The sequence below is a fragment of the Neovison vison genome, chromosome 13 (assembly GCF_020171115.1).
Source record: "Neovison vison isolate M4711 chromosome 13, ASM_NN_V1, whole genome shotgun sequence".
Taxonomy (NCBI): domain Eukaryota; kingdom Metazoa; phylum Chordata; class Mammalia; order Carnivora; family Mustelidae; genus Neogale; species Neogale vison.
This window is the reverse complement of record NC_058103.1, coordinates 149536443-149561340: the sequence shown is the minus strand read 5'-3', so window position 1 is coordinate 149561340 and position 24898 is coordinate 149536443. Positions and strand designations below refer to the sequence as shown.

The window sequence follows — 24898 nt, the reverse complement described above, 5'->3', positions numbered from 1 at the left end:
ACTCCGCAGACAGCGGCCAGGAACCTGCGGCTTCCTCCGGGAGGGGCTGCGGCGCCTGCAGGGTACCGCCCCTCCCCCCACATCTCCACTGTGCGGGATGTGAGAAATGCCACATCTTCTGGCTTTTCTAGAAAAGGTCTTCTTCTAGAGGTCTTCCTTCTGGTCCTGTGCCAGCCTGCCCTACCCAGCCTGGGAACCCGAGGCTGCCCACAGCAACTGTGTCTCAGCTTCTTGCTTGTCCGCATCCTGCCTTAATTCCAGTCCTGTCCCTGCCATAACTCAAAGCCTTGGTGCCAGGCCAGCCTCCTACCCCAAGCCATAGGGGTTGGGTATGTACACTTGCTCTGGCCAGCACAGGCCTTTGGCCACACCCGAGGGGGCTTCAGCTGCGATGCAGCCTCTTAGCCTTCTAGAACTGCCCAGCACCATCGGAGGCCCCCGAGTGTGGCCGCAGGGCTGGCGCCGGCTCCGGGTCCGTCCTCCAGCAGCAGAGTCAGCGGGCTCCCTGGAGCCCAGGCAAGGACCTGCGCATGCCGGACTCTCGCCAGACTCCGCTGATGGTAGAGGCACGGGAACTGAGCGGGGCGGGGGGTGCCGTGGGTCAGACTTGCTAAAGGAGCCAGGACGGCCCAGTGGCCCCGGGAGGCCGCTGCCGCAGCTGCCTCGTCCGCCTGACGGTGGCTTCTGTTGACCGCCGCTCGGTGCTTGCCAGCCAGACACCGTCTGGCCTCGCTCGCAGCTCCCCGCTCAGCGCTCCCCGGGAAGGCCACCCGCGGTCTGTCCGGCCGGTGACCCGTGTGAAGCCTCCCTTCCACGTTCTTAGTAGCCGTTCTAGGCCACGCGGCCCCCTGAATCACTCGCTTCTCCGGGAAGTCCCTCCGCTCACGCGTTCTCAACCTCACGGGGCCTTTCCGGCCGCGGCTCACTGACGCTGCTCCGCGCGCTCCGGGGCCCCTGGGGTCGCTTCGCACTCTGCCCTTCCCGTCCGGCGACCCTGCAGGTGTCCTGAGCGCCTCGCAGCCGGCTAGCTGACCTGACCTGCTTGATCTTGACCCGGCTATCAGTTCTGGTCTATCAGACTAGTTCATCTAGCCTAGTTTATCTGGTCCAGTTTACCTGGTCTAGTTCATCAAGCCTAATTTATCTGTCTAGTTACCTAGTCTAGTTTAATGGAATTTATCAAGTCTAGTTTACCAGTCTAGTTTACTGGGTCTAGATTATCTAGTTTATCTGGTTTATCAAAGTTTATCCGCCTACTTTATCTACTCTGTTTATCTATCTAGGTTACTTGGCCTAGTTTATTGTTCTACTTTACCTGACCTAGTTCACATAGTCTAGTTTACCTCGTCTAATTTATCTAGTCTAGTTTATCTGTCTAGAATATCTGGTCTAGTTTATCAGTATAGTTAATCATTCTAGTTTACCTGATCTAGCTTATCTGTGTAGTTTATCTGATCTGGTTTATCAGGTCTAGTTAACCTGGTCCAGTTTATCTAGTCTAGTTTATCTATCTAGATTATCTGGTCTAGTTTATTTGGTCTAGTTTACCTAGTGAAGTTTATCTTTCTAGTTTACCTGCTGTAATTTATGAAGTCTAATTTATCTGTCTTGTTTACCTAGTCTAATTTAATTGAATTTATTCAGTCTATCTAGTCTAGTTTATCAGTCTACTTGATTGGGTCTAGTTTATCTAGTTTATCTGGTCTAGTTCATAAACTGGTTTAGTTTATCAGATCTAGTTGACCTAGACTAGTTTACCTAGTCTAGTTTATCTGCCTAGTTTATCTAGTCTGTTTATCTGTTTGGGTTACTTGGCCTAGTTTACTTGGACTAGTCTGTCATTCTAGTTTACCTGGTCCAGTTTATCTAGACCTAGTTTATCTGTCTAGATTCTCTGGTCTAGTTTATCTAGTCTAGTTTATCTGTCTAGTCTGGACCTCTCTCTGGGGCTCCAGACCTAATTATCCACTACTTATCAGAGATCTCTTCCTGATACTTCAAACTAAAAATATTATACTCTAAACACATCATGCTTGCCCACATCCCACCCCAAGTATCCTCCTCTTCCTGTATTCCCTGAGTTAATGGCATCACTTTCTCCCAATTACCCCAAGCCAGAAAACAGAAAGGCATCATGATTCCTCCCTGTCCAGTGGTGTCTGGCATCTGGCCCTACCTCTCACCAGCTCTCGGATCAATGAGGTTGTTAGTGCCTGTCCCCAACTCTGCATTCAACCATGTCACATCAGTCACCCAAAGCTGGCCATGATGGGCATACTTACAGCACAGAAATCAGAAAAAGAAGCAAATAGTAGCTACCCTCCCTCCTCACCACCCGTAAACCCCAGAGCTGGTTGTTAGACACTGATAAGCATACCCCGTCCCTATCCCTTAGCTTGAGGTACTTAGGTGGGATATTTGAAACATTCTGAGAGTCCACCGCGATGCTCTCTCCCCTAGATACTGCCACAGGCCCTCACCCACACTCCCAGCCTGCAGCCTTGTATTTATCTGATGTGCCCACAGAGCTGTCAGAGTAAACAGACCAAAATAAAATCTGACTGGGTCATCTCCTTCTTGGATAAAACCTAAACTCCTTAAGCTGGAGTTAATATCCTCTACAACTGAATTCTCAAGCTTTCTCTTTTGTCATAACTTTGAACCTATGTTCTAAGCCTGTGGCATTTCTGGCGGTTTCTCTGGACACAGGACTCCACCGGACACCCTCTACCTTTGTCCACACCGCTCTCCAGATTGTACTGCATCCTCCTCCACATAAGCCTGGAGAATGGACACTGATCTTCCAGAACTCTGCCCAAGGGAACCTCCCTGTGAAATTTTCCTCACCTCCCGCTCCCCCGGGGGCTTTGACCGCTGCCCTCGGCATCCCCTCACGGCACCGTGGCCCACACTATTCTCGTTTCCGTGCGTATATTTCTCTCCCACTGGCCTCTGGGAGCTTAGAGACAAGAGAATGCGTCTTTTCCATTTCGTGTCAAACACCTAAAACACAGTAGCAGCGGGTAAAGGACCGCAGAAAGAATTCATAAGGGGATCGTGTCGCCTGACACTGCAGACACGGATGTCCAGGACGAGTGATCATCTCTACCCTGAGGGCCGGGTACAGAGTAAGGTCTTACTCTTTATCGAATGAATGAGTGACTGAGCATGTGCCCTTAGATGCTGCACGACAGATGAGCCAACCCCGAGGGGCTGCCAAGGTGGGCCTGTGCGCCCCCCCACCCCAGGTTTCCAAGGGCTGCAGCTACGTCAGGCGGGGTGGGCGTCCCTGGAGCTGAGAAGCTACAGGGCGAGTGGAGGCGGGGCCTGAAGGGTGAGGCCTGCGTAGGAGGTGGGAGAGCTAACGAGGCACATGGGGTTGGAACCAGGAGGGAGACCAAGAGCCGCACACCAAGAGCTCTCTTCACCAGAGAAGTGAGTGTGTTCGAGGGAAGCCCTGGTGAGGCATATCTTTTTTTGACATTTCAATCACCTAGTGCCTACCGGGGTGCCTCCCTTCCCTCAACCATCTTGATCTCAGTACTTTCTTTTTTTAAAAAGATTTTATTTATTTATTTGACAGACAGAGATCACAAGCAGGCAGAGACAGAGGCAGAGGGAGAGGAGGAAGCAGGCTTCCCACTGAGCAGAGAGCCGGATGCAGGACTCGATCCCAGGACCCTGGGATCATGACCTGAGCTGAAGGCAGAGGCTTAACCCACCGAGCCACGCAGGTGCCCCTTGATCTCAGTACTTTGATAAAAAATAAGAATTCTTCACCAAATCTCAGGAAACCTAAAAGCCTAGAGCTATCATTTAAAAAACCTAAAATCAAACATTACTTTCTGTTACTTTTTTTTCTTCGGATCCCTAATTAGAAACCAAGACAGGGAGGGACACCTGAGCGGCAGAGTCGGATGAGCGTCCTACTCTTGGGTTAGGATCAGGTCTGATCTCGGGGTCATGAACCGAGCCCTACGTCCGACTCTGTACTCAGCACGGAGTCGGCCTGTGTTCCCCTCCCTCTCCCTCTGCCCCTCCCCACTGTGCGCACACTTGCTCTCTCTCTCAAATAAATCTTTAAAACAACAACAACAACAAAGAAACCAAGCCAGGCAGACTTCGAACAGCAATATGAGGACAATTCAAGTCTGACACATTTCAAAAGCATTTCTGTGGGTCTAAGTCATGGTGATAAGCACTTCCGGGGGCCTATGTGGAGAAGAGTCCAGGGCTACTGAGAACCGACCCCATACAAGCTCCCACCCTCAGGGGACACAAGACACATCACAAGTTGTTCTACGACATTTTATCCTTTCTTAAAGCAAAACAGGAATTAAAAGGATGGCATTAAAAACCACCTATTTTTTGAGGCTTTTACACAGGCCTGGCATTGTTTCTAAGCACGTTGTAGGTATTATTTCTCAGGACATTCCTGTGAGGTAGATACAACCACTATTCCCATTTTACAGAGGAGAAAACTGAGGCTGGCAGAGATTAGGACTAGGGATTGGAACACTGGGATTGTCACTCAAGTGATTAGCTTAGCCACAACGATGTATTATCTTCCAGAGATTAATACAACTAAACAGGTGACTGGGGAAGGCAGGGTTAGCAATGGTCTTTCAGGAACAAGAGTGCCGGTCACTAGACACGGCGGCAGAAAGAATTCAAGCAAGGGGTCAACGCCTGCCGTGGGGCAAGGCAGGGCATGGAGCGGGGACGCAGGCAGGGGCAGAACTGGACCGAGGAGTGCTCAAGACATCTCTCCCACCCGCCTGCCACCCCTGCACGTCACAACGGTCAGAATAAAGACCGGCAAAGCTCACTCCTCCGACGAGGATGGGTCTTACTCCAACCTGAGGCGCCCGTCAGAAGACTTATCTAGAAGTGGAGGCTTGAGAGGGACTCACGGTCGCAGCACAAGCGGGCTTGGTCTTTCTTGTGTTCAGACCCCCTGCAACGATGCAAGGGCCGGGCCCACAATGCAGACCCCACAGGTCCAGCCTGGGGCTCACCCGGGGCAGGCAGAAGTGAGGTGAAGAGGCGAGGAGAGTCAGAGGGCATTGTGCCACGCAGGCCTTGGCAGTCCCCGTGGAAGGAAAGTCACAAGCAGCCGCAGAGAAAGGGGATCGGAGCTCCTGCGGGGTAGAGAGCTACCACGGTGAATTTTTAGGGGATTCTTAGGAACTAGGGAAAAACGCGCGATGCGCAGGTAAATGAGAGAGCAGGAACACGAAGGTGACATGATTTCCTTCAGTGAGTCCCGGTAGCTCCGGCTGGGGAACCAAACGCCAAACAACCCAAACCTTCCTCACCTGAAATGTGACCCCAGGGTTGAAGAGAGCAGGTGGTCAAGGCAGGGGCGGAAGGAAAGGTAAGAGTGTCCACAGCGAGGCTCTCACCGCACACGCAGGAGCGGCATGGGGGTGCGGGGGGGACAGCGGGAAGCCACTTCTGAGGGCCACGTCTGAGCAAGTGTGACCACGCCAGGGTGATGGGGCAGGGCTCAGGGAGGTCAATGACGGAAGGAGATAGGGATCAAGGTGTTGGAAAGGTCATGGACATGGATGTTGGCTTCTGGCAAGGAAGAAGGGGCCTGGGGGTAGCGTGTGCTGGGAAAAGGCAGTGGGTGGCTGTCGGTCCAGGTGTGATGCCCGAAGGCGTGCGAGGGCCAGTGTTAGCCCTGGGTGCATGACGGCGGTGGGGAACCGGTGCGAGACAGCGGGGGTCGGGAGGACGGGGGAACGCGGAGTGCGTCGCCTGGCTCTGGGAGCAGGCGGTGGGGGGAGAGGATGCCACAGCACAGTGCAGAGGGAGAAGCCGCATTTCAGCTCGCCAGGGCCGCTGAGCACAGGTGAGGGCGTGAGCCAGGCTACAGCGGGAACGGAGGCCCAGCTCGGGGTGATCTGGCAGGGCTGGGAGCAGGCGTTCCCCTCTCTTCTCTGTTTCCATGACCCACATGTTTGGCAAGCTAGGGAATGGGGTGGGGAAAGAAGAAATATTACTGGCTTTTTTTCTTGTTCCTTGGCCCTCCCTAAAGCTTATAATTCCGTTCTCTGCTGCATGCGGTAATGGTTTATCATTGAATCTGCACCATGCTGCATACCCTAACGACCAAGACATACTTCCGCAGGCCATTCTGTGGTTATCTTAGAGGAAGTTCCCACACCCTTTAACATCACTCCCCTTGAAGGCAGTTTACAGCCTAAATGCATTGGTACACAGCCATCCGCAATTAATCAAAGTCAGACAGAGAAGCATTTTGAAGCATGACATGGTACCATGTGCCACAGGCGTTCTTGAATTCCAAGACACAAGGAAACTTGGAATCTCAAAGTTTTGGAATCTCAAGATTTTGGAAAAGTGTTCTCGAAGAATTCCCAAGGAGAAAAGTTGACGCTGTCCATGAATCAGCATAAAGAGGTGGCTGAAGTGTGGACCCAAGAATCAGACGGACCCGTGGTCACACAGGCCACGCGCGCACCTGGCACTACGGGTCATTGGTCAAGTCTCGTACATTCTCTAGTCTTGGGGTTCTTGTCTCCAAATGGGGATAATGTCGGTCTTACGAAATGCTGGAGACTAAAGGACTTAACACATGCAAGGAAACCACACAATGAATGCTACTACTTTTTTTTTTTCAACTTGTAACTGTTTGTTTTACTTTGCTTTATGACTTTCTCCAGGAAAGTTGTTGGTATTTTTGGATTTTATATCTCAGGGTTTTTTTTCTTAAGCAGCATTAACATAATAAATTTCTGATTTTTGTTTTCTTACCATAAGTTCAGGAAGGTATCTGAAGAACTTAGTAGGTGAATTCACTTTACAGGTGAATAAAGACCGTGAACAAGAAAGCAGGAGACAGACCAAGAAGCTGCGCAGTTCTAGTATGCGTTTCCTCTTGCTCCAAACCCCACCTCCCCCCACTACTCTGCTGCCTTATTTTCTCTCTCTTTTTTTAAGATTTTATTTATTCATTTGAGAGACAGAGAGAGAGAGCATGAGCAGGGTAGAGGGAGAGGGAGAAGCAAACTCCCTGAAGAGCAGGGAGCCCAACGCAGGTCTTGACCCCAGGACCCCAGGATCATGACCTGAGCTAAAGGCAGATGCTTCAGCAACTAAGCCACCCAGGTGGCCCTCTCCTGCCTTATTTTCATGCATTGTCACCCACCTTCCTACATGAAACACACATGTATTTGTGCAAACATACATTCTGTTAAGGTACACTGAAAATACAGGAGTCCAACATGCATACTAGCTTGTAGATGTAATGAAATCATACTCTGAACTCTCTATACTAAGCTTGCTATTTAGAATTAATTGAAAAAGTGCCTGAACTACCATTAAAAAGAACGCCAATTTATGTTTTCATCCTCGCTGGTTTTCGATTTTACACAAGAACAGATACCTGAATATTTTAAAATGCTCAACTCTTCTCCTCTTACTGGAGATCCAAATGCATCACGGGCGAAGAAAACCGGAAAGCAGTCCGGCTTAACCTCTACAAGGAACACTCCCGAATTGTTAGTGGAAGAAATCACGGCCACGGGAAGGGGAGAAGGAAGTACAAAGGCAAGCGAGGAGGCCGAACAGATGCATTTGCGCAGGTTCGGAACGTGCTGCTTCACGGGAGGTAAAGCCATTGGGACGAGAGGAACGGACCGAGCGTATCGGCTGGAGATCGGCCTGGACATACTTACTAGTGCACGCAGGCATCTGGCAAGGTCTTACGAGAGGGGGCCCTGGAAGGTCTCGGCACATCATCTCAGCGAGGGGAACGCGCCGGCCCTTGGCAGTCAGCCTCTGACACACCTGCTGTCTTCGCTGGGTTCCAGCACCGCAGCTGACGGAGCACTGGAATGAGAGTCGCGCACCGGTCACGCGGGGCTGCCGCAGACCACGCAGCCAACAGCCAAGTCCCCGATGGCGCAGGGAGGGGTCGCACGTGTGGCTGTGCCCATTCGGAAGCCATTCCGAGGCTTGAACCCCTCTTATTTCTTATTGATAACTTATGTCTTTATTTCGAGTATACAGGACACACAATGTGACGTTAGCTTCAGGCGTACGACACCGTGATTGGCCAGGTCTATACAGTACCCAGGGCTCACCGCGGCCACGGTCACCACCTGCCACCAACCAACGTCATTACAGTATTACTGACTGTATCCCCACCCTGTACTTTTCATCCCTGTGACTTGTCTTTTTTTTTTTTTTTACTTATCTTTTATAATACAGGGAGTTTCCTTCCTCCCTCCCTGCCTCTCTCTCTTCCTTCTCCCTCTCTGAGACAGTAATTAATTTCCAGTAATTTACTGTCGTGGAGATTTTTTTGGAAGTGTAACTGATACCTAATTTTTTAGTTGTTTATTTATATAGTACAATGATTGCATTAAAAAAGATACACACCCACGACCAAGACTTCAAGAAACAGAAAAGTATTAAAGGAAAGTTTAAAAAATCACTCGAACTACATAAAATAACACTAATATCTGATCTTCAATGTGTGCATAAGGTTGGTATTTGATAATCATTTTTGTACACGCAGTTTTAATTTAAAAATGTAATGCAGTTTTATTAGGTATATCGGAAAAAAGGGGACTGAAGTAGAATTAAAGGAGTTGTTGTATATCTGAGGGTTTTTTTTCCGCCCTAACAATTAATTCCCTAAAGAAGCCTGTAAAGTTAATGAAGAAACCAACAGCAGATTTAGATTGTTGTTTTTAATGACCTGTTTTGACTTAGGGGAGTAGCTACTGGCCCCCTGCTAACAGGGACACAGACATAAGACCATTCAGTCCCCCACCCCTCGCCCAAACCTCCAGTTAGCCTCCGTGATACCATTTAGGTGAGGTCAGGGTTTCTGATATTTGCAGTCTTTGTGGCGTAGGCTTATGGACACATATTTTCTATATTTTCTTTTCTTTCTTTCTTTCTTTTTTTTTTTTTTAAGATTTGATGTATTTATTTGACAGAGAAGAGAGACGGAGCGGGGTGGGACACAACCAGGGGGAGTGGGAGGGGTAGAAGCAGACTTGTCCTGAGCAGGGAGCCTGATATGGGACTTGATCCCAGAAGCCTGAGATCAGGACCAGAGCCGAAGGCAGACGCTTAACGACTGAGCCACCCAGGCGTCCCGATGGACACATATTTTCTGACTGCCTCTCCGTTGTCCTTTTTTAGTTTTCTATTTAAATTCGGTCTAATTAACATATAATGCATTATTATCTTCAGAGCTCAGTGATTCATCAGTTGCGTATAACACTAGTGCTCATTCCACCGCGCGCCCCCTCGACGCCCGTCACCCAGTGACCTCCTTCTTCCGTCCACCCACCCCCACCTCAGTCTGTTTCCTAGATGAAAAGTCTCCCTCTCTGATTCCATTTTATTTTTTCCTCCCTCCCCCTATGATCCTGTTGTGTTTCTTAAATTCCACATGAGTGAGATCATATAATTGTCTTTCTCTGATTGCCTTATTTCGCTTAGCACAATACCCTCTAGTTCCATCCATGCCTAGGTAAATGGTAAGTATTCATCCTTTCTGATGGCTGAGCAATATTCCACGGTATATATACACCATTTCTTCTTTATCCATTCATCTGTCCATGGGCAGGTGGGCTCTTTCCATAGCTTGGCTATTGTGGACATTGCTGCTGTGAACCTGGAGTGCAGGTGTCCCTTCAGATCACAAAGTTTGTATCTTTTGGGTAAATACTCAGTAGTGCGATTGCTGGCTTGTAGGGTAGCTCTATTTTTGATTTTCTGAGGTGCCGCCACACAGTTTTCCACAGTGGCTGCACCAGCTTGCATTCCCACCAGCAGTGTAAGAACGTTCCCCTTTCTCCTCATCCTCGCCAGCATCTGTTGTTTCTTGTGTTGTTGATTTTAGCCATTCTGACTGGTGTGAGCTGAGATCTCTTTGTGGTTTTGAGTTGTATTTCCCTGATGACTTTCTACATGAAGAACACCAAGAAGAGCAGATACTTGGGTCAGACTTTCCTTCCTTTTGAACCGTGCAGCCCCTGTTCCCCTGTGTTTGTGCCCTGAATGCTACTGTGAGGGTATGCACGGCCAGACAGGGAGTGTCTGTGATGTATCTGTTTGCCCTTTCTGCTCAGAGGCCAGTAGGCTCTTTCTTTATGCATGAAGCTCTGCACCATAGGCAGGCTATGCCACTCTGGGTCATAGTTTCTTGGCACGTGGTATGCCGTTATGATATACAGACCAAAGTTTTTATCAAAGAAAGTTTTTACTATTATTTGTCATTAATAAATTCCCCTTTACTATCTCTGAATATTTTTCTCTTATTTTCTGTGCCATTTGTTCTGTTCTTTTCACATTTCACACCAATGCGCTCAGGTTGATCTCCTGTCTTCCACACCCACCGCGGTAGTGTGGCGTTCCGGCCTCTACACAACTCTTGTCTTCTCTCATTTTCTCTAATTTTGTTGTTGTTTGTAATTTGTGGTTTGGGGGGGGGTTTTTTGCCCCCTACTGTTCCAGCTGTCTTCTCCTTTTGCCGACTTACAATCTCTTTTTGAGCTCAAGCCTCATTTTAGAGCAACTTTCCCACCAGACACCGGGTCCATACTTCCCTGGGGAACACAGAGCTGATTTGTTGGAACCGTTCCCTTGGTACTAGCTCTGTGGTGTGACCGCCATTCCTGTGACTCTTGCGTGCTACTCCTTTCCCTGCAACCCGACTTTCTCCTTTTCCTCCTCGGCGCCCCTGCCCGCCTGGTGTGCAGCATAGGGTTTCCACTGGAGCTCGAAGTACAGCTGTGTGCAAACAACGCAGGCAGGGGATGAGCCAGGGCCACTTACATTAACTGTGTGCAACACACTGGTTGGTAACACACTTTCATTTCTGTTGTCCGCACGTCTGTTCAGCTCTTGGCATTCGCCTGGCCACTGTGACTCAGGGAGGAGCCTGTTCCGCAACTGGCTCACTGCGGACTAACGCAGCAACTGCGGACTCTCCTTCCCCCCACGTCAGCCCTGGAAGCCTTCCTTGGCTAGGAGGCCGGCGAATGCCATGTCTCCTTCAGTGTCCCCTGCCCCACGGCTCCGCAGGAGTGTTCTTTGGGCAGCTCGTGGTCTAGGTTTTGTCTGCCCTCTGTAATCAGAGGGCCCTTAATGGGCCTTGAAGGACTGTCGCACGTCATCCTAGGGAGAGCTACCCAGCACTCAGCCCCCGAGGGATACTTGCCAGCTCCCAGCCTTCCCTCTCATTTTGGCCCAGATCTGGTGGTCTTTGGCAGATGTGTTCCATGATTTATAGCTTGGGATTTTGGCCATTTCATTGTTCACTGAAGACAGAGTGTTCCCTCTCTTCCATGCTCCTTGTGGGTTTTTTGTTGGGTTTCAAAGGAGGGGAATGGAATTTTTTTTTTAAATCCTTTATTGTCATCTTTAACAGAAAGCCCTAAACTATTCATATTTTTCAGTACAGAGAAAAGCTTTTTGTAAGCTTTTGAACAAGTAGCTTAAAATTACCATTTACCGAGTTATGATTTGTTTGTTTAACCAAATCAAATCATCATCTAGGGGTTTCCCATGTAATAAAAATTAATGTCAACTTCCTTTTTCTTTTTAAAGATGTATTAATTTAGGTATTATAAAGAGAGCACAAGGGGAGGCCCAGAGGGAGAGAGAGAATCTAAGATTCCCCACTGAGCGCAGAGCCGAACATGGGGCTCTATGCCGGTACCTGGAGATCATGACCTGAGTCGAAGTCAAGAATCAGCCACCCAACAGACTGAGCCACCCAGGCACCTCAAAAATTAACACCAACTTTTAAATTTTGCTTCATATAACAGTGACTTACATAATTTCCAGTCTCCACTCATAAGCCATTTCTAATGAAAATATATGATATTTTTTCTCCATGATGAATGGGAGCATCATCTGTAAACCCCTTCTCTGGATGGAGGGCTTACCTGAACTTGTGTCACCTACGTTCAAAGTCAGGGTGCCACTAGAGAATGTGCCCATCTCAGAAGGAAAGGAAGTGACCAAATCAGTGCCATTAATTACAATTCACAAAGCAGCAACCTTATCTAAAGCTTCTACTATTTATTCTACAGAAATCTGATAGATTCCGTTGGAAAGAGCTCAGAGGAACAAGATACCCTGAGTTTTTGCAAATTTGCAAGTTTGTCTGTGATACACTTGAAGGTCACCTTGGCACCTCTAACATCCCTGGCTCACATTTTCCTTCTTGTAGTACATTAGTATGTTGTTCCGCTGCTGTCTAGTATGAGGTGGTATTGTCAAGAAGTCTGATGCTAATGTGATTTTCTTGTCCTAGTAAGTGACTGGGTCTTTTTCCCTGGATACACAAAGACGTTTTCCCTTATCTTTAAAATATGGTATTTTAGCAGAAGCTGTCTTGATATTGACCATGAGGGGGGTCCATTTTTCTGGGGCTGTGGTGTGCCCTTTTGATATTGTGATTTGTGTTATATGGCGATTTTATTTATAGTTCTGTGCTATTGTTTGGTTTTCTTTCCTTCGGACTCTAATAATACACTTTGGATTTTTTTCTCTTTCATATCTGTTATTTTTACTTGCATTCTTTCTATTTTCCTTTGCTTATGTTCAATTCCTTCTTGTCTTTCATTTCTCTTATGACACTTCTTTCTAGTTTATTTTCCCCTTGTGACGTTCTCCCGTGAGTTGTCTGGTTGTCTCCTGAACCACGTCTGCTCCTTCTCCTCACATCCTCGTTATCTATTCAACTCATTTTGGGGCTTTTCTGTTTCTGATTTGTTCCTATGTATTTCTTAATTTCTTTTAGCTCATTTCAGAAGAGCAAGTTACATTTTCATCTGCCAAATTTTCATGACATTGCTATGCTACTGATATATTCATCTCACACTATCTTTGCACGGGGTCTGTTGATGCTCCTATTTAAATAATTTTTTTCCCTGAACTTTTAGGAGAGAGTAAGGAGGTGGCAGTGTTTCAAGGTCACTGCATTCACTGTTCCTTATTCCGGTGTTGAGGAGAAGTAGTCAACAGTTTGGCCACAATTCCAAGATGTGTATCTTCTAGAGCCTTCTGCTTCCAAGGGTCCGAGCATCCCTTCCCTTCCCCCTCTGTGTCCTCTCAGCTTGGGTTACAGTTGTGGTGGGTTTGCCAGATGCTTCTTCAGCCCTTAAGGAGATGCATTCCCCTCATGCTTTCCAGGCTTCTTAAGGCCCCAGTGGGTCTGCATGATCTTCCTCGTACTCAACCACAGTCTGGGACCCAGAGTCCTCTCTCAGGGTCACTGATGGGTCTCATACCCCAAGGTGGCAATGTAGCATTGACTTCTGTGTTCCCTGGCTCTTGGCCTGCTCTCCAACCTTCTTTCCGTTGGCCCGGCTGCAAAACTTACAGCTTCTGCCCGGTTTCCCCTACGAGGCATGGCTTGGCCTCACCCACACCTATCACTCATGTTAAAGTGGCTGTCTGTGTTTTTCCTTTCCTGTGGTGACCCCGATTGCTCCTGGTTGTGTGTGTGTGTGTGTGTGTGTGTAATTGAAGTACAGCTGACATACAATACTACATACAACAGAGTAATCAGACAACTACATGTGTCACCAAATGCTCACGGAGACACCTGGAGTCACCTGCCACCACACAAAGTCATTATGATGTCCTTGACCCTACTCCCTGTGCTGTGCCTTTCATCCCTCGGACTCATTTCCTTTATAACTGGAAGTCTGTCACTCTTCATCCCCATCATGGTGAAGGATCTGGGGATATTCCCCAAGCACCCTGCTGTCCTGATTTCGCTTCACTGGAAGCCTCCTACTTTCAAAGGACTTTCTGGTGACAACAGACAACAGACAAAGGCTCCTCTATCCCAGTATTCTCTTTCCCATGGCTTCAGATACTGCTTAAATGCCGACGCTTCCCAAAACTAACTTCAGTGCGGATGTCTCCTGAGCTCCAGTTCCTCACGGATGCCTTCATAGGCTTCAAACCACACACACTTCAAAACAGACTCATTTTTTCTCCCTTTCAAGCCACCCCCCCATGTGCTTTTCCTTCCCTTTGAAAATGATGCCAGCTCTATGCACTGACCAATGCCTCTTTTTTGCTCCTTTCTTATGAGTTCAGCCACCAAATCTGCCCACCACGTCTGCTAACCCTTTCCCACTACTATCTACTATTCTCTACCCAGCTGCTTCCTTATTCTTGGTTTTATTCCAACCTCCTCTAAAAAGCCCTCGCAGGCTCTGGTTCCTTCCCCCACCTTCCCCAGCCATGTGCTGTTCACACCACAGCCAGAACTGTGTGCCTAAAAATGCTACATTTCACCTCCCTATTCAGAAACCTTCCTCGGTGTCCTCAACCACTGCAGGGACAAGTGCAAACACCCACGGTCCTTCCCCGTCTGCCTGAAATCTCGCCTCTCCATCTCATCTTCCCCTTCTCGACTGCATCCTCATCTCCAGACTGACAAGCTCGCCACCGGAGGCTCCGTGTGCGCTCTTGTCACTGCCTAGACACCCTCGGTCTCATTTCCACCCAGCCCACGCTCAACCTCGAAGACCAACGCTATGGCTTCATCTTCTGCAGCATTTTCCTGGGACCCACACAGACACAGAGGTCTCCCCTCGACTTCCATGCAGTGCTATAGACGGGAGCCCTTTATTGGGCTTGTTACATAATTTTCTGTGTCTGCCCCCTTAAACCGTGAGCTCACTTTAGATCAAATTCTTGGCTGACTCAGGTCCCGAGGGCCCGGGGGTCGTCTACACAGCATTGTGAAGGCAGTGTGTGCTGGTGAGTTGACTGAGCACATGGGGCAGTGGCAGCATGCATGTTCGGTTGAGAAGAAGGTTTTAGATGTGTCTTTATTTCGATCAACATGTATTTACTGAACACCAAGTGGGACACACAGACACAGAGATGGTCCTTTCTCTCTGGCTGCTATGATCTAGGCAAGAAAATAAGGCATATCTCTGTGTGTGTGTGTGTGTGTCTTCATGTGTGTGTGTGTCTGTGAATGTATGTGTGTGTTTCTGCGTGTGTATTTATGTGTGTCTTTGTGTGTGTGTGTCTCTGCGTGTGTATGTGTGTGTCTTCGAGTGTGCATGTGTCTGTGTATGTATGCATGTGTCTTTGGTGTGTATGTGTGTCTGTGTGTATGTGTGTGTCTCTGTGTGTATGTATGTGTTTTCGTGTCTGTGTGTGTCTGTGTGTGTGTATGGTGTGTCTCTGTGTGTGTGTGTGTGTGTGTGTATTATTTAAAATAAGTAGAAACAGAGAAGCGTCTAGACTTAGGTACGCTGGGTATATTTCAGGTAGGTCAAAATGTAAGAGTAAACTGTTACCTGGGGTCTAAAAAGACATTATTATTCAAGTAGAAGAGTGATTACCTACAAGATTATTAACATTAAGAAACTCAAAATTAATACTACAAAATAAAAAAATAAAAGGAAGATGTTAGGATAAACCTGCAGCGTCAACTGTGCTTTTTTCCACAGAAGGAGCCCCTGATGCACTTGGGTCCATCAACCTGGGTCGAGACGGCAGTAAGCCCCGCAGGGTAAGACGGACAGACTGGAGTCTCAGCGAGGGCTCAGAGGGGCCACATGTTTCCTCCCTCTACCGACGGCCAATTACGGAGATGAAGATAAAACATGCCTTGGAGGAGACCAACCAAGGTTCTTAGACTTTGTGCAGAGGAGTCCAGACCCTGGAACTTCTTGAGATCATCTCCATCGTAAGTGACCATTGGTGAGCTGGAACTGTCTTACCAATAGGAGCGTGTGTGTGTGTGTGTGTGTGCATGCGTGTGCGCGACCCAAGCTCTTGGGGAGGCAGCACTAACTGTAACATTTGCCTATGTCTGTGCTGTCAATGTTCCCATCATGTCTGATTTCAAGCTATCAACCTGATGTCCTTGAGCACGAGGTGGGAACTACAGTCGGTTCTTACAAGCCGGTACGGATGGGCTCCGGCCCCCTCTCATTCTCGTGAGTCATAATCAGTAAGCCTACTGGAAATTAGAATGCCATATTTATAAAGCCACGTGTCTGGGACACAGCGTGAGCTGTTCTTCGTAAAAGTTTCTCACGAGAGAGATCTTCTCCTTTTTACTTAGCATGTGGATAAATTTCAAACCCCGAAGAGTTAGCAGGTGTCAGAAACTGAACACAGGAGCTGAAGCAGTCAGAGACGACCATAAGCGTTGGAGAGATGGTGGCGTACGGACAGAGACAGGGAGTGAGGTGGGGAGCCAGCTGGGAACGAAGAGGCTGTCTCTTGGCTTTCCCAGCGTGGAGACAGCCGCTGTTTGGAGAGCTGGGGCACTGTACTGGACAGAAGGTTAGAGACTGCTGGTGGAGACGGAGAATCACCTAGAGAAGTCAGAGAAGAGGTCAGGACACGGAATCAGCTGTGGAGGAGAACAACGCAGTCTACGCATCAAATATCTATCTGGTCAAATACTGAGCTTTTTGGAGATCTGCAGGAAGGCAAACCAGTCGACAAGATGTAGTTAAGTAAACAGGAAAAATAAAAAAACACCAAGAAACATCATGAAGGAGGGTGATGAAGGTAGACAAAATGGTCAAAACCTCCAGCAAAGCACAGCGAGTAAAGGAGAAGGAAGGATTTTACTGGATTTCCGTCAAGGAATGGGGCCCCAGAACAGGTTACAAGGGGTCTGTGCCTCCCAGAAGTCCACCGTTGGGGAAGACCGGCCCATAGAGGAATCAGTGCTCCTTTCTCAGAACTTGAAACGCAGTGTTCAGAATCCAAGGCTTCTTCTTGCCCAAAACCGAGTACAGATCTGAAACCCAAGGAGCCTACGCACGAACAAAGCCCACACACGCCATGAATAGACCTAGTGTCGGCAAAGGGGGCGCCCCCAGCTGCAGGCGGAGAGGTCTGGCTCGCTGAAAAATGGGAATTCTGGCGTGGCTCCTCAGCCTCTCGCTGTCCAGGGTTCGTGGCCAGTTCCAGCATCTAGAGGCCTCAGCCAGCCCCGCGAGACGGATGGCTGCCCCCCCGAGCGAGCCAGCCCGTGGCAGGAGGACGCGTCTGGCAGAAACCTTTGGAGAGGGTGGTGGTTTGGCATCGGAGCCTCTGCCAAAACAAAGCAAGTCTGCAAGGACAGGAAATTTCAACGAGCAGGAGAAAAGCTGAAACTCAACGTGTGCCTGACGGGGCCTGAGTCGGGATATTGGCTTTTGCTTTCCAAGGCTGAGGCTGGCTGGGCCTCCCTGAGCGTGCGTGCGCCCACCCTGCTTCCCAGACGGGCCATTTCTGGAGATGCAGCTCTGGCTGGGATGGGGGATGACGTCTTGACTGTGCTCGGGCTGATCTCGGGGGGTGACTGCGAAGTCGCTCGTGCCCTGCCCCGTGGCTGCCTGGGAAACCGAAGGCCTGAGGTCCGACCCAGCTCACGGGGGTAACCTTCTCTTCTCTTCTGTCGCCTCCTGCTTCTCCTTGTGAAAGACTTCTTCTTCTTCTTTCTTTTTTTTTTTTTTAAAGATTTATTTATTTTTTTATTCATTTTAGGGAGAGAAAGAGAGCACGCACGGAAGGGGCAGAGAGAGAAAGAGAATCGCAAGCAGAGTCCCCACTGAGCACTCCGTACTCGATCTTACGACCCTGAGATCTTGACCTGAGCCAGAACTGAGAGTCGGACGCTTAACCGAGTGCGCCACCCAGACACCCCAGCCCTGCAAAAAATGCTCCTAATGAATGATCTGCTTGTCCTTGTTAGCAGACTTGAGCTTTTCTAAAAATCGTCCCTTCCACAGCACTTTCTGCATTTCCCTGACTTTGCAAAGACTGTTGGGGAAGAATATTTACCTGTTCGGAGCCTGCCAGAGCTCCAGGACCTGTCCGCAACCTCACGGCCACTGGCCGCACAGACTCTCTAAGCCAGACAGGAAAACCCTACACACATTCAGGAAGTGGCTCCCCAATGAAACACAATAAAAATTATGGGTCATTATAAAGTTAAAGGTGGGAAATGCTGCGCGGTTTTAGGAGATGAAATGTTTCGCAGAAGAGGGACGCTCGGACCTGGATCCGGGATTCGAGAGCAAGGACACGCGCCAAGACACAAAGGCAAGCACGGGCGGACACGCTACTTTGACGACACATAGTCAGCAACTGCACTGTCCCCAGAAAGAGTGGGCAGGGCGTGGACTCACCACCCGTCTGCACATGGACAGGCCAGGGAGAAGACACAGACCTGACGTCTGCTTCCGGCGCCCTGGCAGGGCTGTAGCCTGACAGGAGCGTCAGTGGGTCTGACCGTGGCCAGCACCGAATGCAGGGTTCGGGGAGTTCAGCCATGTCAGCAACGGCCCTTTCCTATTTGTCGAGATGATTCCCGATGTCAGCTAGCCTCTCCTCCCCCACTGCCAGGTCACGTACCCCAACACATGCTTCCGGATCATCTTGGGGAGTCTGAAGCAAAGATGGGGCAAAAAAGAGGAGGGGCCGTGAGGTGGGGAACGGCCCTTACCTTCGACCAGTCTCCCACAGTGATCTGGGGAGGGCAGTCTGCTCTGGCACAGGACTTGTGGGAAGAAGCCTTGGGTCCCTGGCACAACTCATCGGAGAGATTCAAAAAGCTGCCATCGGTTAACAGCTGCCGGCAGGTGACTCTTCGATTCTGAGTTCCCCCGCCGCATGTCCTGGAGCACTGAGAAGGCAGAAGGAGGGGGTCAGGGCTCAACGGTCACAGCGGCAGTGAGTGAGGGGGGCCCCAGGCCACCATATTACCTGTTGCCACTCTTCAATGTGCCAGCTAGGCGGGCAGTCAAACTGATTGCACGCTTGGAGAGCATGCGGCTTCTCGTCTCCACATTCCTCGGCGGGGGCCGGGGACTCCCCAGGGTGCAGGCAGTCCACCTCGCGGGTCTGGATTCCCACACCGCAGGGGGCTGAGCAGGGGCCCCAAGAGCCCGTGTGCCACCTGCACCAAAACACAACAGGGAAAGTTGAAGTGTCCCGTGAGACCACATGCATCGGGCAGAGGGTACATGATTTCCAGTTCTCGGGACATCCATGTGCAGACCCGAGGGCTATGGCAGCCTCACCGCTAGATGCAAGGAAAACACAGAAACCTAACGCTGAGAGGCCAGAAATGTCGGGAAAGTGTTCAAAGGTCTACGAATCTGGGAAAGCCCAGAGTACAAGAGAAGCAGAGTTCTGCCCATTCTAGAGTTCCACCATCTATCCATAGTAAAAGCTTGGGTTTGGTTTTAAGTAGAGCCCCGAAGACAAGGATGATTTATATGGGTGTCGGAAGAAATTTTAAATGCTTAAAAGCACACTTCAGGAAATTTTCAGGGCACCTGGATTCATTATTTGGAATATCCCTAAGAAAATTCTTCTCTGCTAGGATTGGATTTACAACACGTATATATAATGTGATTTCTTTCCAATAAGATCTTGGAAAAATCAGGTTTTCTCATGAAACATCTGCAGAAATGAAAAACTAGAGTAGCTGTTTGATATATTTTTCCAAATTGCATTCAAGGAAGAGTCTCTCAATTCACACTCCCAGTAGAAGCATGTGAGAGCGCCTGGCTTCCTACCCTTCTACCAGTACCGGACCATATCTCTGCCCCTCTGATGAGTGGAAAGTTGTACATTACAGTTAACTTAATGTATGGGTATATAATTACTAGTAAATATGGATTTTTAACTAGTTACTGTAGAGCTAGCTCACGAGGAAACAATTTTAAAATGCTTAAAACTGACATAAAAGGATGTTTGCTCCAAGAGTTTATAATAGCAAAAAAAAAAAAATTAAATTTTACAAACTGGAAGGAAATAATCAAAGTGTTTTGCAATAAGGGGTAAAATAAATAACCGTATATACTCATACGGCACAACGCTAACAACCATTAAGAAACAAAGTAGAAGTATGGTTACTGACATAGAAACAAATTTGACATTTTTTATTAGAAAACAGATAAAAAATACCATATAATATTGTTTTATGCATTTATAAATGCAGAAAAAAGTCTGCATAATTATACATCCAGCTGTTAACAGTGATGATCTCTAAGTGACAGGATTTTTATTTTCTTCATTCTTACCAGTATTTCCCCCGATTTTTCTTAAAATAAACATTTATTAGAAAAAGTTAGTTCTTTGAAAAAAAATAGTGCTAATCTAAAGGTGACTTTCAGATTTTTTTATTTTTAATTTTCCATAATAAGCATATTTTACTTGTGTAAATAAGAGGAAAAATTTAAAAATGAAAAATATTTGAGACAAATATAAGGGACAGAAATTTTAAAATTTTCACTTATGAGGACAAAAGTTCACAATGAAGATAAAATAATCATTCAAGTATGGAGACTGAATAAAAAGCATGAATACATATGAAGTACAGCTCCTACATACAAGAAAAATGAAAGGATAAGTAATAAAAATTTTTAAAGGCTATAAAATACTTCTCTACACCCCTGACATATTAAGAAGGTAAAGCTTAATAAGAATATAAAAATTGGGGCACCTGGGTGGCTCAGTCTGTTAAGCAGCTGACTCTTGATTTTGGTTCAGGTCATGATCTCAGGATCATGGAATGAAGCCCCACATCAGGCTCCACAGTCAGTGGGGATTCTCTCTCTTCCTCTCCCTCTGTCTCTCCTGGCTCCTGTGTTTTCTCTCTCTCTCTCTCTCAAATACATAAATTTTTTTTTAAAAAGAACATAGAAAACTAACACACTTGAAAACCTTGATTAAAGCAAATAACTTTTTAGGAAATTATAAAAAGATCTTATTCCAGAAAGAAACTAGAACCTGGGGCGCCTGGGTGGCTCAGTGGGTTAATCTTCTGCCTTCAGCTCAGGTCATGGTCTCAGAGTCCTGGGATCGAGTCCCGCATCAGGCTCTCTGCTCAGCAGGGAGCCTGCTTCTCCCTCTCTCTCTGCCTGCCTCTCCGCCTACCTGTGATCTCTCTCTCTGTCAAATAAATAAATAAAATCTTTAAAAAGAGAGAGAGAGACTAGATCTTATTAACTTTGCGGTTAAGTTCCCACAAATTTGCAAGAAACAGGTGAATTCCCATGTCATTTTTAAAAGTTCCAAAGTGAAAAAGAAGAAAGAATTTTAATGCATCATGAAACTAGGAAAAACCTTGAACACAAAACTGACAAATATATATAAAAATTTTTTTACATGTAATGGTATAGTTTAAATCTTAAATAAGAGAGAAGTATAAATCCTAAGTAAAACAGAAGCAAGTTAATCAAGGGATTAAAAGACTACTCAGTATGTGCTATGAACGGAATGGCTGAATCCCTCCCCAAATTATTATATTGAAGCCCTCATCTCCAGCATGCTGGTATTTGGGACTTTAGGAGGTAATTAGGGTTAGATGAGGTCATGAAGCTCGGGCCCTTGTGAGAACGTTAGTGCCCTTATCAGAATAGAACCCAGAGCGCTTCCTCTCTCTTCCTGCCAGTAGGAGGACGCAGAGAAAATGCCCGTGTCTGCAAGCCAAGAGGAGAGCTCTCCTCGGAAACTGTGCCCAGCCGGCACCTTGATCTTGGACTTTTCAGCCTTCTCAGTGAGAAAATAAATTTTGTTGTTTAATCTACCCAATCTACAATATATCGCTATTACAACTTGAGCTGATTAATATGATATGTTTTCTGACCACCGTGGAAGTATATTAGACAAGCCCCAAATATTTAGAAGTTACACAATAATCATCTAAATTACTCATGGGCCAAAGGAGAAACCACAATGGAAATAAATAGTTTTTTAAAAATGCAGGTTAATAAAAATATGAAGTGCTAAAATCTGTGGAATGCAGCTAAAGTCATGATTTCAAGAAAATCAATAGCCTTAAATGGACATTGTAAAAAGAAATGCTGAAAATCATAATCTAGATATCCATTTCGAGAAGTTAAAAAAATACAGTAAATTTAACAAAACAAGCAGAAAAGAACAAAATATATGAGAATAGATATGAATGAGCCAGAAAATAAAATAAAAGTTGCCTCTTCAAAAGACTCATAACATTGATAAATTCATGGTCATTTATGAAAAACAAAAAAGGTGAACCATAAATTACCAGCATCAAGACTTAAAGAGAGAATCTCAGAGGCATTAAAAATAAAGAGTGCACATGTGTAATGAAAATCACTGTATGTCAATAAATTTAAAATTTTACATAGACTGAAAGTATTCCTACAACAACCAAATCATCAAAACTAACTCATAGAGAACTCTGACTAGCCTCTATAGCTATTAAATTAAATTTGTAATTTAAAATATTTTTTTTTTCCCCAATTTATTTATTTTCAGAAAAACAGTATTCATTATTTTTTCACCACACCCAGTGCTCCATGCAAGCTGTGCCCTCTATAATACCCACCACCTGGTACCCCAACCTCCCACCCCCCCGCCACTTCAAACCCCTCAGACTGTTTAAAATATTTTAAAAATAGGGGCGCCTGGGTGGCTCAGTGCTTTAGTTAAAGTCTCTGCCTTCAGCTCAGGTCATGATCCCAGGGTCCTGGGATCGAGCCCCGTATCGGGCTCTCTGCTCAGTGGGGAGCCTGCTTCCCTGCCTCTGCCTATTTGTGATCTCTGTCAAATAAATACATAAAATCTTTTTAAAAAATTTACAAAATATTTAAAAAATAAACTCAAATGTCAGATACCTTCCTTGGTGAATTATTTAAGGCATAAATAATTCCAACCTTACATAAACTCTCCAGAAAATGTAAAAAGAGGGAAAACTTTCCCAACTCATTTAGGTCAATGTCACTCATAAACACAGAGTAAAAATCCTAAACAAAATATTAACAATGAAGTGATGTATACAAAGAATATTATTACATCATGACCAACTTGGGTTTTTTCCAGGAAGGCAAAGTTGTTTCGACCCTGGAAAATCAGTCAGTGTTTATGATAGTAACAAAATGTTAGAGAGAAATCATGCAATCATTTCAACAGAGGCAGAAAAACATTGGATAAATTTCAACAGCTATCATGATTCAGAACTTTCTTAATCTGAATAAACGCCCCCCAAAAAGCAAATGGTGGTAGTAGGTCGGGCCAGAGACTAGAGCAAGATATTTTCATTCCTCTCTGTTTCAAAAAAAAAAAAAAAAAGAAAGAAAAGAAAGAAAGAAAGAAAAGAAAAAAACAGCAATGACACTGAAAGAAAGACATAAGAATAAAGCTATTGTCCCATATGAAACAAACATCTCAGTAAAGCAGAAATCAACCGAAGCACAGTGCTAATACAGACTAAAGTTGCCCCAGTCTAGTGGAGATCGGGATTGGAAACTTGCAATGGCAGCTAGGAGCTCGTTTGTGTGGGGAGATTAAAAACGTAGCACCAAAGTGAGGGGGTCAGTTCTAGAAACACAGTAGGGCAAGGCTCCCTGACCCTCCATAAAGGGCTATTTGTGTGGTTTTTTTTTGTTTGGTTGGTTTTTTTTTAGATTTTATTTATTTATTTGACAGACAGAGATCACAAGTAGGCAGAGAGGCAGGCAGAGAGAGAGGAGGAAGCAGTCTCCCGGCCGAGCAGAGTCCAATGCGGGGCTCGATCCCAGGACCCTGGGATCATGACCTGAGCTGAAGGCAGAGGCTTAACCCAGTGAGCCACCCAGGTGCCCCCTGTTTGTGGTTTTTAAATTCTCAGAGGAGTCTTTTTTGAACCCAATTTACTGAGGTATGACTGATATGTAAACAGTTGTATATATTACTCAGTGAGTTGGGGAGTAAGGACACCGGTAAGTCCATCAGCACCATCAGGCCATAAACACACCATTCTCTCCCAAAGTCTCGCTCCATCCCTATTCTCATTCTAACTCTTTAGCATCATCATGGTTACCATTACTGTCATTCTGGGTGTGGTAAAACCACCCACCGTAAGATCGACCCTCTTACCAAGTTTGAAGTACACAATGACACAGCATTGCTCGCTAGAAGCGTGATCCTACAGCTTCCCAGAACTCGCTCGTCTCGCACAGCTGGACCTTCACACCCTTTGACCTTCACCTCCCCTCCCCTCCCCCAGCCCCTGGCAGCCGTCCTGCCACTCTCTGCTCCTGTCAATTTGACTACTTCAGAGCCCACAGATCATGAGATCACACAGCATTTCTGTGTCCGGCTTCTTTCATTGAGCATGATACAGGGGAGGCTTTTTTTAATTCCTTCCACTCACAGGCAAAGCCAGGACAGATAATTTTCCTTGAGATCTGCCTTTTCGGGGTGGATTTTTTTCCAATGTGTCTTTTCACTGAGGTAGATCCTGGCTTCATATGGGAATCTCCATTCCATTCCTTATTTCCTGGAGATCCAATGACTTGTCTGTTTCCAGAAAAAAAAACTGTTAAAGCCAAAGGTCTAGATTTGTGCCATTGGCAACTGTCCCCTATGGAAGCCCTAACTTAAATACAAGGTTACCATGCTAGATCCATGCTATAGCTCTTTTCTTTTCTTTTTCTCCATCTCTCCCTCCCTCCCTTCCTTTCTTTTTCCTTTCACTTCTGAGGATTTGTCTTACTTTCTTACAAGTGTAGTTTTACATTTCAAGTTGTTTTATACATCTTTTACTCAATATTTTAGAATCTTTTAGTAGAAGGGTCTTCAGTATATCTAGTTCATCACTTGGCTAAAAATGGACCTTCACATACTTAGAACAATTATTTTTGCAAGGTTAGCTCTAGGTGGATCATGATTTCCCCATAGTATTCTAAAGATATTATTTCTTTACTTTTTTGGGAACTTAAGCTGTTAATAAGTTGTTGGTTGATATGTCTTTTAGGTTTTACAGCTCTTAAGATTTTCTTATCATCTTTGACTTCCGGCAGCTTTGCTATTATGTATCTAAGTGGGATTCATTTTCATTTATTTGTCTTGACACTAGGAACAGACATTTTTTTCTTAAGTTTTA

General features: G+C 46.5%; 1 protein-coding gene across 1 annotated transcript in view; it reads right to left on the bottom strand.

Moving 5' to 3' along the window:
* The window catches only part of ADAMTSL3 (ADAMTS like 3), a 347085-nt gene that overhangs the window by 67678 nt on the left and 254509 nt on the right, over positions 1 to 24898 (bottom strand). Inside the window, exons 21-23 of the mRNA XM_044232432.1 lie at positions 18745 to 18937; positions 18485 to 18664; positions 7704 to 7857 (exon numbers count right to left, since the gene is read on the bottom strand). Of these exons, the coding sequence (XP_044088367.1) occupies positions 7704 to 7857; positions 18485 to 18664; positions 18745 to 18937 (527 nt within the window). The remainder of the gene's footprint in view (positions 1 to 7703; positions 7858 to 18484; positions 18665 to 18744; positions 18938 to 24898) is intronic.